The sequence below is a fragment of the Cariama cristata genome, unplaced genomic scaffold (genome assembly GCF_000690535.1).
Source record: "Cariama cristata isolate BGI_N322 unplaced genomic scaffold, ASM69053v1 scaffold24784, whole genome shotgun sequence".
NCBI lineage: Eukaryota > Metazoa > Chordata > Aves > Cariamiformes > Cariamidae > Cariama > Cariama cristata.
This window is the reverse complement of record NW_009613892.1, coordinates 41923-55940: the sequence shown is the minus strand read 5'-3', so window position 1 is coordinate 55940 and position 14018 is coordinate 41923. Positions and strand designations below refer to the sequence as shown.

Here is a 14018-nt window from a genome sequence, read left to right as displayed (position 1 = left end):
CCCGCCCCGTATTTAACCAGCGGTCCCCACATCCCTGCTGGCTCTCCAAGACGTTCTGTGAAGGGGAATTCACCCACTTTTCTTCCAGCTCCCTCCCACCCTGATCACTCCTTTGGGAAATTTTTCTAAAATTGCCTTTGCCTCTTGATCTTGGGTGACCTCTTGTCCAGGACCTTCAACCCCCCATGATGAGACTGGGTCATGCTTTAGGATGGTGTAAAGGGAGGAGAGCTGGGGACCTCTTCTCTTGTACCCATGAAGAGCTGGACACAGGTTATAAGAGAAGAGATTCCTCTCCCTCCCACCCAAAATACTTTGCAAACCGGAGTGTGCCCAGCTGCGTCCTTGTGCCGCGAGGGCTGCCCACCTCGGCCGGGTTGTACGTCAGCTAAAATAATAGTGCAGGGCGGAGAGACGAAACCCTGAGCAGCTAAATCAAAAAGATTCTCGAAATTGGCTACGTGAGCAACAAGTACAGGCGCTTAATCCAAAATGAGCAGCTTAAGGCTATCTGCTGCATCTCATAGCTTGTCTCTGTTGATGTGTTTCCAACCGCTGTTTTCTCTGTCTGGGAACTTGAAAGAGCAGAAGGTTGGGTTTTTTGTTTTGTTTTGTGTTGTGTTTTGTTTTTTTTTTTTCCTCATTGCAATCAGAAAAAGTCAGCGCTTGCAACCATCATCTCCTGCAAGCGCTCCTGTCGCTGTTCATTGCCAATCGCCTGAGTCACCAGCACCCGCAGCGCCTTCGGGCAAGAGCTATCGGGAAGCCAATCCTTGGACGGGCTGTTGCAAGGCACTAAAGGGAGATGGCTGGGCGGTAGCGAGAGGGTGCTCTCACCTCGGGAGTGGAGATGTGGGAACCTCCTAGGTGCTGGAAACACCAAAGTTTCACAGGGAAAACTGCACCCAGGCTCGCGCATCCAGAAGCAACGACCCCCCCCCCATTTCATAGGTGATGCACAGCAGCAGGTAACCTCAATAATAACACCACTGGGGTTACGCTGATACTGGAAATAAATAAATTGTGTTATAAACATGGCAGATGTATGGAGATTTGCTTCTCTAAGCCTGCAGATGTGAATTGGCCCATGTGTGCCAGATCCTGTGGATGGGGGCCAGGCCTTTGACTTCCAAAGAGCTATGCAAAGTCACACCTGGGAACCAGAGCACAGGCTGCAAATGTTTTAATTAAAGCAAAGAGAAAGGATTCATGTCGAAGGCAGTCATTACCTCCCCAGCTCTTCTAGGAAAGCCTGTTGCTGCAGACAACGGTAATTAAGTAGAATATTACAAAGGCTTTGGAAGAGTAAAGCAAATGATGGTTTTAGGCACCAAAACGAGGAAAATTCTGGCAGAATCTCTCAGTCCCGCACAGTTTCCTTGCTTGGTTTGTGTTGCTGACATGTGCCGTCCTCCTAAAGCTGGGTTTGCCCCCTCCGAGAAGAAGGTTGCCTGTAGAGAGGGTGGCAATTTGGGAGGCAGGATTTGCTACAGAGGGGTTGCCTGGAGGGTGAGGGCACTGCCGGGGATGCAGAGCAAAGGGAGGAGGAATGGGGCCGGCCGAGATGTTTGCAGGAGCTCAGCTGCCTGTGAGCGCCACTTTTAGACTCTGTTATTTGCTTTTTTTTTTCCAGCACAGGCTGGAAGAAAGACATTCAAAACTTTTAAGGTTAGGTTGTCATTAGCTGTATTAGTTCCTCGCACCTGTGCGGTGTAATTCAGCCTTTGCACAGGTGTGTACAGAAATCGAGGTGACTCAGAGTTTATTTTTAACCTTCACTAATTTTTGGTCTGTCTGTCTGCAACATCCTCTGCGACAGCAGGGACCGAGGAGTTGGGTTTTGTCCCTGGACTTTGGCCTTTCTTGCTGCGGCTCCTTTGATTTTCTGGGTGAAGAGAGATTTGATGCTCCCGTGTTTCGGTGCATCTGGGTTTCAGTGAGGTCTTGCTGCAGTGATTGTGAGCGTCTCCTCTAAACCTGCTGGGCTTTCGTGTATTTGCTTGCTCTTTCCCATTTACTGCGCCGAGTTACGTAAAGCCGGGATGTTGAGAGGTCAGGGAAGAGCGAAGCGTCTGACTCTTTGAAATGCAATAAGGTGTGAGTGTTTGTCTGAGGGTTGGGTTTGGGTTTTTTTTAAAAAAACTCCTTTTTTCTTTTTTATTCTCCTTTTGCAATGACGGCTGACCAAAATACCTGTATCAGTTGGGGAGTTGCTGTGCTCCAGCTCACCAAAACCCATCCTCAAGCTAGATCATCCTGAAAAAATCCTCCCCCAGAGCCCTGTATACGCTTAGTTTTGCTGTGTCTTTTTAAGAAAGCAAAAATTAAATACTGGGGTTTTAACCGAGCTAGCAGAGCTGTGCAAAACCCTCCCTTCCATGGAAGAAAGGCTTTTGGATTAACCCAAATCATATATTAAGAAATGAACAGGGATTAATTTTTTTGGTCACTTAATGGATAAACCCCCACCCTCCTCCTCCTCCTCCTCTTTTCTCTGATTCTTCACTTTGTTTTAGATCAACTGATTTCAAGCTTTTCATTACAATTTTATCAGAATTTTGAAACTTTTCCCCCAAAGTAAAGCAAAAAGCCCCCTCCAACTCACTCTGCTGAAACTTGGGACTATTTCATGCTGCTGGTTCTGGTTTAGAAGAAAAATATGTAGGAACAAATAAATTAGAATCCAGTTTTATTGAACACATTCCAATAAGAGAGAGGAAGGAAAACACAGCGTCATATCACTATCATTGAAGTATAAAAAGCTGCAATTTTCTTTTTTTAATGATACTTTCACAAAAGTAAAAAGACAGAGTGGAAGGCTAGAGGGGTAAATTCCATCAGAAAGGGGAAAGTGGATTTTGGGCACTGGGGTACCTTTGGGCTCCTGCTCCCGATTGCCTCATTTCCCATGTGCCGAGCTGAAACCCGACTGCACTTCTCAGTTTACCAAATCTCTGTCTTTTGGCAGAGAAAGCCACACACAGTGGAGATGCTGAAATAACCCCAGGAGCAGTGTGGGCATGGCCCTTCAGGCAGTTTTTTCAGTGTAATTTTCACCGTCTCAGACTTTCACCTCGACTGCTGCTACCAAGGCAGTGAGAAAGGTCAAGGTCAGCCAGACTTGGACTGTTGGATGGTTTGGGCTTTTTTTTTTTTTTTTTAAAGGCATTCCAGCAAAACCTAGCATGAGATAGGACAGCAACCCAGTTTAACTGCGAACATCGATCTTGCTCTGCCTCGGTTATTATTGAGAATTTTTAAAATCCTGTCATTTAGAAAACAAGCCCTTTTCCATATGCTTTGTATCGGTCACTGATGGCTTCTCTGACAAAATACACCCACGAGAATACGCATAAGGTGCCACTATGGGCAAACTTGCATTGAAGACGAGAAAGGACAGGAATGGAAGAGTAGTTTGGGTTTCCTTTGAGATAAGCTCATTGCAAGTTGACTCCACATCCCTGTGGCTGGTACTTTTCAGATGGAGGTATCTCAGATTGCTTTCCTAATGTTATGCTCTGGACCACTGGCCAGGCTCATGTGGCTGACTTTGCACAGCTGCGATGCTCAGCACATCTGGAAGAAATATGTTTTTCAAAGCTTGGCCATGAATGGAGAAAAGAGGGATTTTTTTTTTTAATTTTTTTTTCCATAGCACTCAAGTGACACAGAAGCGACTTCTAACAGGCTCTGTGCTCCCATAACAAGGGATATTTTAAGAGGGGCCGCACACTTGCAAACCACTGCCTGGGATCTTTCAGCAACCTCCTGCGGTATTTCTACATAGCAGAAAAATAACCCACATTTCTGATAAAGATGAGTTGCTTAACTTGGAGGAGTGAGTTTGGTTCATCCCAGCAGTGAAGACAAAGTGGGCTGAACTGAAGCCCGGTTCCCAGCCCATCCCTGTGCTTCTGTGGGCCAGAACCAAGCTAAAAACCCAAGTTGTTGCATCTTCACCGCTATTTGATCTGCCTTAGCTGACGGCTGTCAACTAGCCACAATTACAAACAAGCTCCTCAGCCTCGTTCAAAGCAAACAAACAAACAAAAAAAACAATTCCCCATTCAGAAAAATCACTTAGGCCCGTGTTTTCCTTTTAATCCTGTTTCGGGTACTTTGAGAGATCCGGTTGACATGTGCTCCGCTGCTTTTCTTGAACTGTGATCCAAATGCTTAAGAGCTACGGCGCGAGGAGCTGGGACAGAGGTGGGTGGAGGGGATGGCGGTGTGCAGGAGCGATACAGGAGTAATGCGGGAGCAATGTGGGAGCGATGGTTTTGAGGAGGGTCTGGTCTTGGTTTTACTCGGGCTGTGTAGCATTCTTCAGGCTTTGGCTTTTTATGCTCTTTTTGCTGGAGGAGGTTTTGGAGACGATTTTCACACCTGGGTTGGTGCCTTTTGCACTTCCAGAGCTGAAATTCCCTCCGCTGGTGCTCAGACCGCTGCCGCCACCTCCTCCGTGGCCAAGACCGCTGAGGCCACTGCCTCCTCCAAATCCACCTCCAAGACCACCACCACCCCCGAGTCCAAGTCCTCCTCCGCTTCCAAAGCTGTAGCCTCCACCACCGCCGCCGCCTCCAAGACCGAAGCCACTTCCACTGCCTCCTCCAAGACCAAAACCGCTTCCACCGCCTCCTCCAAGACCGAAGCCGCTTCCTCCACCTCCTCCAAGACCAAAGCCGCTTCCTCCACCTCCTCCGCTTAGGCTCAGTCCACCAAATCCTCCTCCTAACCCAGCTCCACCAGTCATGCCAGAGCTGGAGCTGATGACAGCTGCAAGAAAAAGCAGCCAGAAGGTTGGACATCTGCTTGGCCATCACCCAATTCCAGAAAGCACCATCATCAGGACCATGACCCACAGGACTTGAACCCAACTTCTATCCCCTGTGCAAGCCACTAATGCTGATGGAGGGCTCCAAACATCTGATATTGGGCAAAACCTCCCTTTTCCCAAGGTTTCTCACAGCCTCTACTCCCAAAGGGCCCAAAGCAAGACAAGCACTGTGATACTTACAGTAGCTGATGGGGTTGAGTCCCTCTCCGCTCAACCTGTTGGAGGGCAGATAGAGGGGACGTTAGAGCAAAATGAAGGAGAAAGGCAGGGGGACGAATTGCTGGCAGGGGCAAAGCAATAGTCGCTGTTATTCCTGCAAGGATTTTGCTCCTACCTGCTCTCCTCTCCTTCCAGCAGCTTTCTATAGGTCGCAATCTCGATGTCCAGGGCCAGCTTGACGTTCATGAGCTCCTGGTACTCACGGAGCTGCCGAGCCATGTCAGCTTTGGCTTTCTGCAGAGCATCTTCCAAGTCAAGCATCTTTGCCTTGGCATCTTTGAGGGCCAGCTCCCCACGCTCCTCAGAGTCTCCGATGGCTGTCTGGAGGGTGGCACACTGCAAGGGGAGGGATTAGGACTCCTAAATGCTGCTTTTCATTTTGGGTAAGAGTCACCCAAGGAGCAAAACCATTCTGGTTGAGATGTTAATAAAAAAAAGTTATGACTGAGGTCATTCACCCATAGCTAACATTGCTGGAGTTGAAAAGCCAGCCTGGCAAGAATGATTTAATACGTGTTGCAGCGTGGTACCCTTTTCAGGAGGGAATTCACACGTTTAATAAGGTACGTCGAACTCTGTGGCTGCTAAAGTCCCCTGTCAGCAAAGCAGAGCTGCGGTGCTAAGGGACCACAGAACAGGGCTCTGGGGGCTCCTTTTGCCATTCCTACCTGGTTCCTCGTGTTCTCTATCTCTGACCGGATCCTCTGGATCAGCCGGTTGAGCTCCGAGATTTCCCCCTTTGTGTTACGCAGGTCGTCCCCGTGCCTCCCAGCCGTGGCCTGCAGCTCCTCAAACTGAGGTTCAGAAGGAAAAGTAAACCATCTGAGATGTCCAGGTGGACAAGATGTGGCTCAAACAGCCTTATGTAGGGACAGCAGTCATATTCCCCAGAAATGCATCCATCCATCAATGGTTCACCTTGGTTTGGTACCAAGCCTCCGCCTCAGCCCGGCTCCTGTTGGCAATGTCTTCGTACTGAGCTTTGACTTCAGCTATGATGCTGCTGAGGTCCAGGTCCCGGTTGTTGTCCATTGACAGAATGACAGCGGTGTCGGACACTTGGGCACTGATCTGAGCCAGCTCCTGCGAGAAAGCACAGAGGATCCCGGCCAGCTGCACTTACCTTTTCAAATGCCACGAATGATGGCTGTCACCATCCCGGGGGTGACAACGGGACAGAAATCAGGGGAGGAGTGTGTCCTACCGCATCATAGAGGGCTCGGAGGAAACTGAGTTCATCGGTCAGGGCATCCACCTTGGCCTCCAGCTCCACCTTATTCATGTAAGCGGCATCCACATCCTGGAAAAGAGCAGGCACGGGGACACCTGCAGCACCTGGTACCTCCTCTTTAGCTCAGCCAAGAGCTGGCCCAGCCTGGAGATGAGGTTGCCCCTTTCACTGCTGCAGTGGTGCTGCCTGACTGGAGACGCTGCCCTGGAAGAGCATCAAGAGGACGTCTCTTGGCCAAAAGAAGCACCGCTTGTAACTTTGTTAGTGGGTAAGGAGGGGGATGCAGGCCATTTGGCCTTGGTACCTGGGATTCTTGGCACTATTGACCGTCTTTGTTTCTACATAGTCTCTTTTGCCCGGGCAAGCATGTGTGTATGTTGTGGGATAGGAGTGGGACAAGAATTTACTTCCATCCTCCAAGCCCCTCTATTCCTTTCCCCCAAACCCACAATCCAAATGGCAGCTTGGAAAGGATGAGGATGCAGCTCCTTGAGATCTCCCATCCTTTCGGACATTCTCAGCCTGTACAAAGGTTACCTCAGCATCCCTAACACCTCCAGTCTCACCCACCTTCTTCAGCACCACAAATTCATTCTCCGCTGCTGTGCGTCGGTTGATTTCTTCTTCATATCTGCAGGGATAAAGGGAAAGACGTGCTGGACCGTACCTCGGTAAGCAGAGGAGTTGTACAGGTAGGACTGCAAGGTTATCTGGGCTGGGTATGGCATTTCCAAATCAACCTCCTGAGCCCAGGCTTGAAATGGCATTTTGACATAATGCAGATGGAACAAGGAGAGTAAGGCTGGTTTAGATGATTTTCCTTCGCAAGAATCATCACAAGTTGTGTCCTGGCTGAGTCTGCATTTTCCTGATTGGAAAAATGCTGATGGACCACCTTCCTGCTGCTGCCGAGGAAGATGAGGGTTCTGCAGGGGGAGATACCTCACAGGAGTGGTGTATTAAAGGGGGATTAGTTAGGTACTGTGTTACGGGCTAGAGCACAGGCTGGAGATACTTCTTTTCCCTTTGCTGTAGGAAGTTTGATAATCTCAGGGTAGATGTTTGACTTTCAGAAAGCTGAATTTAAAGTGAGATTAATCCTACTGCCTAACGCTAAGCTGAACCATTTGCATCCCGTTTCACCCCAGGGTGCCTGGAGGTGCCGCTAACAGGCACTCACTTGTTCTTGAAATCCTCAACGAGGTCTTGCATGTTCTTCAGCTCCCCGTCCATGCGTCCCCTCTCGTTGAGCAGGTTGGCCAGCTGCCGTTTCAAGTTGTTGATGTAAGCCTCAAAGAGCGGGTCCAGGTTGTTTTTGCCTGAGTTGTTTTTTTGACCCTGGTCCTGCAGGAGGGTCCATTTGGTCTCAAGCACCTTGTTCTGCTGCTCCAGGAAGCGAACCTGGGCATTGGGAAGCAGAAGAGGCTTTAGCCGAAGATACCTGTGAGCGTGCTGATGGCCGATAATCAGTAGCTGGGACCGATGCATGGCACAAACCAAGGAAATCCCAAACCAAGAGTATTAAATCCAGCTGTGAATATCCTCCAGATTATCTAGGGCCAAGCAAAATCTGCCCTCAGTGGATTTTCTCTTTAGAGAGAATTTAATTTAGCAAGCCAATGAGCAATCATTAGAAAATGTGGGTTCAGCTCTTTTGTCACTTGCTTTCTTTACCATCCTTTGGTTTTTCTTTCTTTGTGAAAGATATTTGTCTTCCTTCATTAAAGCTAAGGTCTGAGTACTACAGGTTAAAAGGCAAGTACTTAATTGCCTTTCCTCTTGCTCATATATGCTACGTATTTACCCAAGTAAAAGCCAAGGAAGGACTTAAGTTGAGTCAATATAAAAAGGACTTTGGCTTGCAGGCAATAAAGCAATAAGGACTAACGAGTCTGCTGTGGTGCCCCACAGAGAGAGCTGGGTTAAGCAGCTAGAGCTGGACCTGAAACAGGCTTACTCCATTTGAGCTAGTGTATCTTATTTCTCAGGCACAAAAACTGGATCTAATCCTCTTATTGCTAGTTTCTAGTCCACTTTTTTTCCTTGTAACTCTTTAGAAGAATGTTCTTTTTTGATTACCTTAACGAAGACATGCAGATAGGAAATACGCGATAGACTGTAGATCTACGAAGTCATATTTTTCTAGCTACAAGGCTGTCTTGCTCCCTCTCTATGACGATTCCACAGCACTTGATGAAGTCTCACCTTGTCAATGAAAGAAGCAAACTTGTTGTTGAGGGTCTTGATTTGCTCCTTCTCATCTTTTCGCACCTGATGGATGTTTGGATCTATCTCCAGGTTCAGGGGTGCCAGGAGACTCTGATTGACAGTCACTTCTTGGATTGTACCGACTCCAGGTGGGCCACCACCAAATGCCACTGGGTTCCGGCCACCACCCAGCCCTCCACTGAATCCTCCCAGCCCCCCTACTCCACCAAAGCCAAACCCTCCACCACCTCCTTGTCCACCACCAAAGCCAAACCCACCAGCACCTCCACCAAAGCCGTATCCACCACCTCCACCACCAAGACCAAGTCCAAGGCTGCCACTAGCTCCACCACCACCAAGTCCACAGCCACCACCACCACCACCTCCTAGGCCAGACCCATAGCCACCACCAGCCCCACTCCCAAAAGCAGCTCGGAAGCTACTTCCAACACCGATGGATATCCTCTTGCTACCACCAAGGTTGTAGAGGCTCCTGCTGCCAAAACCGCCACCACCACCACCACCACCTCCTCCGATGAGCCTTCCAAAACCACCACCACCTCCACCTCCTCCAGATCGTGCCACAGACATCGAACTAAAGCCAGCTCTGTTGCCGCTTGGAATAATAGCTGAGGCAGTGCTGTAAGATCTGCCTCCACCTCCCGCTCTCATGCTGTAAGTTTGCCGGTTCATTGCAGCAGAAGAAAACCAGCCCGGCGCCGGCGAGAAGCAGCAAACGGAGAGAGTGCAACTCTCCGATGGAAGGGAGTGCGGGATGCCCTTTTTATCCTTCTGGGGATCTGGGCTTGGTTGCATGGAAGTCCAGCGATCAATTTAGTGCCTTCATGGTTTTGACGTGCCAGGCAGCCAGCTGTCTCATTGCAACTTGTTAAACACTGATTGCACTCAAACACACCTCTGGGAGCCGGTGTGAATCTGCTCAGCTAGAAGAGTTACCTAACTCCCTGATTTTGGGCAGGGAGAGCTCAGCCTTAGTGCAAAGCCTCTGTATGCTTGCAGAGATGTCTTATTTTATTTCCTAGCTGCGAAGCAAAAGAAAAGGAATAAAAAAGGGTGGAAAAAGAGAAATAGCTACCCAGATACCCCTGTGCTACTTCTAAGGTGCAGTAGATCAGCAGATAGAGCTTAGTGGAGAGTCCTCTGTGTTAGCATGAGTGAAAGGCGGTGAGAATAAATTGGCTAAACCTGAACAAAAATATTTCAGAGGACTTCTTCACCTGAAGGCAGAGTGCGGGTGTGATGTTCATGAAGCCTGACATCTCTTTCAGGGCTCTAATTTATCCAGGGTGCCTGTTCGCGCCGGTTAGGCAGAGACCGTCTTTTTGAGCTGACTAGCGCAAAGAGATCCTGATCCATGATTTTTCTCTGAGACGCTGTATTTAAATGTCACCTCCAGTTTTGGCCATTCAGTATCGGGTATTTAGTTTATGGCAGGTTTCCTAGGCTTCCTTTCTAGAGGTACCGGCATCTGCAGAGGATAGCTCCATCCCACCCAGAGGCTGCCATTGCCATGTCTCCACCAACTGATGATGTGATCGATGCGTTTTCATCTTGAGCTCAAAAACATTTCGATGAAGGAGGCAGATTTTCTGAAAAACACTTTGCCCAGCTTTCTGGAATGGTATTATTTACATGTTAACATTAAGATGTAATCAGTCTTGAGTTTCTAGCTCTTTACAGCTGTGATTTCTTTTAAAAACCTTTGAACCTTTCCGTTCAAAATGTTGCCAAAAGCAAAGATTTAACCAGCATGAAAAATACTCCCACAAATTCTCTTTATTTTACTTCCTGGAGTCCTTGTGGAAAAAAAAGAGCAAATTCAATAGGGTGTGGCGACATTTTCTGGCATCTCAGATTTTGTGGAAGTGCAACATTTATTTTGTTCTTTGTATTTAAGAGCTCGGTTCGGTTTCAGCGTGTTGCTGTCCTGGTGGCATTGCCCGTGCTGAGCGCATGACTGGAGCTTAAACGTATTTGCAGGACAGGACTCTACATGCCCTTCAAAATACATTCATGTGCCCCAGTGCTACGAAACCATGAAGTATGAGCTAAAATCCCACTGGCATCTCTGGAAGAAAGATTAAGCAGGTGCTTCGTGTTCTGCCGAATACAGAAGACCAAATATCTGATTATCCTTGGAGAAATGCTGCCAGGCAGGCTCAAACCAGGAGGGCTGGGTCACTCAAATAGAATTTCCCATTGCAGGGTGAAATTCCCAGTTGGTACAGGTCGGCTTGCCTCTCTTTGGAAAATGTTGGTCTGAATCTGCCTGGGATGTCGCTTGAAATTCATGAACATCTATTGCAATGGTTGTTTGCATAAAATTCAAAGCCCGAGTGCGATGGGAAAATGAGATTGTCTTCATGCTTTCTTGACCCCAGTAAAGGCAGATTGTCCTGAAGCTGACAAACGGGTTCGGATCAGATATTAGAGCTGAATGAATATAATGGGATTAAAGGTGGGGCTGCCAACAAGAAAGAGGGAATTGTCATTATAGGCTCCCACACTCTTCTTCTTCCTTCAGCCCACTGTCCACAAGGTATGTGAGCGATGCAAAGCCTGGGTGAAAAATGCACCATTTCTTCACCGGGCTCGTTTATTGTGTGGAGGAGCTGAGGTTTGTGGGCTCCATAGCCGGAGGCAGATGCAGCTTTTTGCATCTGTCCATTTGGATCAACTCTACCAGACTCTATCGATCTACCAAGGGGCATGTCCAGAGTGACACCGAGCAGAATTTGGCCTCCGAACTGCCCCAAAAAACATGCTCCTGACCTCTTTTCTCTCCAAAATAGCCTGCTCTATATGAACACCTTCAAGCAGGCAGCAGAAAACATGGGTTTTGCAATATTCCAGGGTTGAGAAGGGCAGGGATGGTTAAAGGTAGTCTCCCAGAAATGCAGGAGCTGCTGGGCTGCTTTGGTACCCTGGGGAGCTGGCTGGTTTTTGGTGGCAGGTATTGTTTTGCTGGAAGGTGATCAACATAAATTAGGAGCTGTTGGGGCACTGGAAGCTTCTATTTGGGTGTTTCTGCTGGTTATTTACATACAAACGAGATGAAGTCTGAGTTATATGTATTGAGACAGAAAAGATGAGGATAACCATTTTGAAAAACATCCTCTTTAGGTGGGTGGGTTTTGCCTTCTCAACAAGGGCTGATCCATTTGGCTTTCACACTGCCCCAGCCCAGACAGTGTTGCTAAGGAAGGTCATTTATTAAAAAATAATTAGTGATCTGCTACCTGCTGATCCTGTCCAATAAACCATCTTGCTTTCCATCAGAAAAGCACTGCAGTCATGGGGAGCCTGAATCCACCACGCTTGGCACAGCCTCTGTACCGGGAGAGGAGCAGAGACGGATGCTCAACCGGTGCCGGGTTCATCACCGTCACGCCAGCGTGGACAGACGGAGCCTGGCGGGATGGGGGAACTCATCCTCCAGCCATGGAGGGGTTTGGGGCAGACAAGCCGTGAGTGAGGTCTGGGAAGCGGAGTGGGACGTTGGGGTATAAATTACAACGCCTGGTCCCTGGTGGAGCTTTCATGGGGTAAATTAACCTGCCCACACCCTGTGCTGCTTCCAGACTGGGAGAGGAGAGACAGATTTCTCCAAAGGGCAATTCAGGGTGAAGTTGTCTCGGGGGCTTTCGGCTGCGCCCAGGTGAGCCGTGGGAAAGAAGAAGCCGGCAGGGCCAGTTGGTTTTCCCGGCATCCAGCTGCGCATCCGGCTGTGATGAGTGGTGCCATGGCAAGCCCTTCCCAGCCGCGTTATAGGGACCTTTCAGCGAGTCACTGTCCCTTTGAAACTGGGGACCCTCGCAGAGAAAAGGGAAGGGGCAACCTGATCTCACCCAAATCCCAGTCTCCTAAAATGATGGGAGAGGGATTTTCCCTCCCTGCAAGGGAGGCTGGCGGGGGATGCCCAGGCACATCTCTTGGTACATCCTGGCACATCCTACAGACTCTGCTCTTGGTGTAAGTTCATCTGTTTTCAGGCAAGCGGGGCGTTTGAAGGAGAAAGGCCCTGATGCTGTGTTTGGGGAAGGTATTTCTCTTGCTTTCTTTTAAAATTAGCCTACTCTTGTGAGAGGGTTTCAGGGGTGGGGTGTGGGATTATTTTCTTTTTGTTACTCCCTGAGCTGGTTCTCACCGATTTCTTTAAACAAGGACCTGGCTGCTTTTTTGTTCTGCCTCCAGAGATCCCAGACGGTGCGAGAGATCCCAAGGGAGCCGCGCATCCCACGAGCGGTTAAATATCCCGCTTTACGCTCCATTTCCAGCCTTCCTTGTGGCCATGCTAATCTCTGGCTGGAATAAAGGTATGCAAAAGTGCATCAGGAAGGAGAGCAGACAAAGTCTCAAAAAACCCTTTGCTAAAACTCCACTTCTTGCAAGCTACCAACACTGCCCATCTGGAGATTCACGTTGGCGAAAATCTCTATGCTTTTGTAATATCAGGGAGGGAAATAAAACCCGGGAAGCGAAGCGTGAATTATGCATGTAGTTTATTGAAGGTACAGCTGAAAGTTTGGAGTAAGCGAAGGATAATCGACTCTGTTCACTTACACATAAAAAGCATTAAATCCGTCTATCTAGTACACACACAGGAAAAACAACTCATGCATTTAACTACAGAAATATAAGGTGCTCGTCGGCATGTAATTAAAATCTGCTCTACCAAACCTTGTGTAGCAACTTGGACCAATTTACATAAGCATTACCAACCCTCTCGTAAGCAGGAAAAATTGGATTTTCTGGTGTCATTAAAGAAGTTAAATAATAGCTGCAGCTTCATCTCGGACAATTAAAATGTGGCTTCTCTTTCTGAAGTTGGGAATGACCGAATTTTTCATCCTTTTGCAATAGCTGCGTTAAGGAAAGAAAATCCCTGCTGAAAAGGGGTCAAGCAGAGAAGACTGGTTTAAAAGCCAAGATGCTGTGTGAAGACAGGTATGGCCTCGCTGAAATGAAAATCTCACCTGGCTGAGACCGTGGGGGTGAGTTTCCCCCCCAAGACGGACATGCAAGAGAAGGTGGGTTTTGATCATGCAAAGAGTTTTTGGCAGAGCGACTAGCCTAATTGTGTGGGCACGGGCAGCGCATGGTTGTGTGATCCCTATAGGTGTCAGAAGGAAGGGGAATACTGTTTTATTGCAGAAATGCTGATTATTTGAAAATATGATGTGTCATCGCCCTCCAGGCTCTACCGGGTTGTTCTGACCACGCGTACAGCTGTGCTGTACCTGTTCCCGGTGCCACAGACCCCTGGCCCGGGAATGATGACGGCTCCCGGGCTGCACTGCTCCACGCCGGCACACACGACGTTCCCCAGGTTGCCCACGCCGGTGGTACACTGAACCCCCTCCGTACCGGAGATGACTTCTCTCCCCACGCAGCTCACCGCGCTCCTCGCCCCAAATCCACCCCCCACCCTGGGGAGGCAATCTACGCTCCGGGTGCTAAAGCCGGCGCCGCCGCCACCGAAGGAGGAGACCACCCCTAAGC

General features: G+C 48.8%; 1 protein-coding gene across 1 annotated transcript; it reads right to left on the bottom strand.

The window, feature by feature from the left end:
• Positions 1–4303: 4303 nt before the first annotated feature.
• On the bottom strand, positions 4304–9188 carry LOC104160943 (keratin, type II cytoskeletal 5-like). The gene is made up of 9 exons (XM_009699204.1): positions 8493–9188; positions 7468–7688; positions 6858–6918; positions 6261–6356; positions 5975–6139; positions 5725–5850; positions 5172–5392; positions 5018–5052; positions 4304–4776 (listed from the first exon to the last, which is right to left on the bottom strand). The coding sequence occupies exons 1-9, from the start codon at positions 9186–9188 to the stop codon at positions 4304–4306; spliced, it is 2094 nt and encodes a 697-aa protein (XP_009697506.1).
• Between the last annotated feature and the right edge of the window lie 4830 nt (positions 9189–14018).

Bases quoted from the DNA above. Each gene is read 5' to 3' on its own strand.
- LOC104160943 (XM_009699204.1), bottom strand. From the start codon at position 9,188: ATGAACCGGCAAACTTACAGCATGAGAGCGGGAGGTGGAGGCAGATCT. The intron at 5,393-5,724 runs GTAGGAATGGCA...CTCCCCTTGCAG, and splicing joins TAGAGAACACGAGGAACCAG to TGTGCCACCCTCCAGACAGC. The intron at 5,053-5,171 runs GTAGGAGCAAAA...GCCCTCCAACAG, and splicing joins CTGGAAGGAGAGGAGAGCAG to GTTGAGCGGAGAGGGACTCA.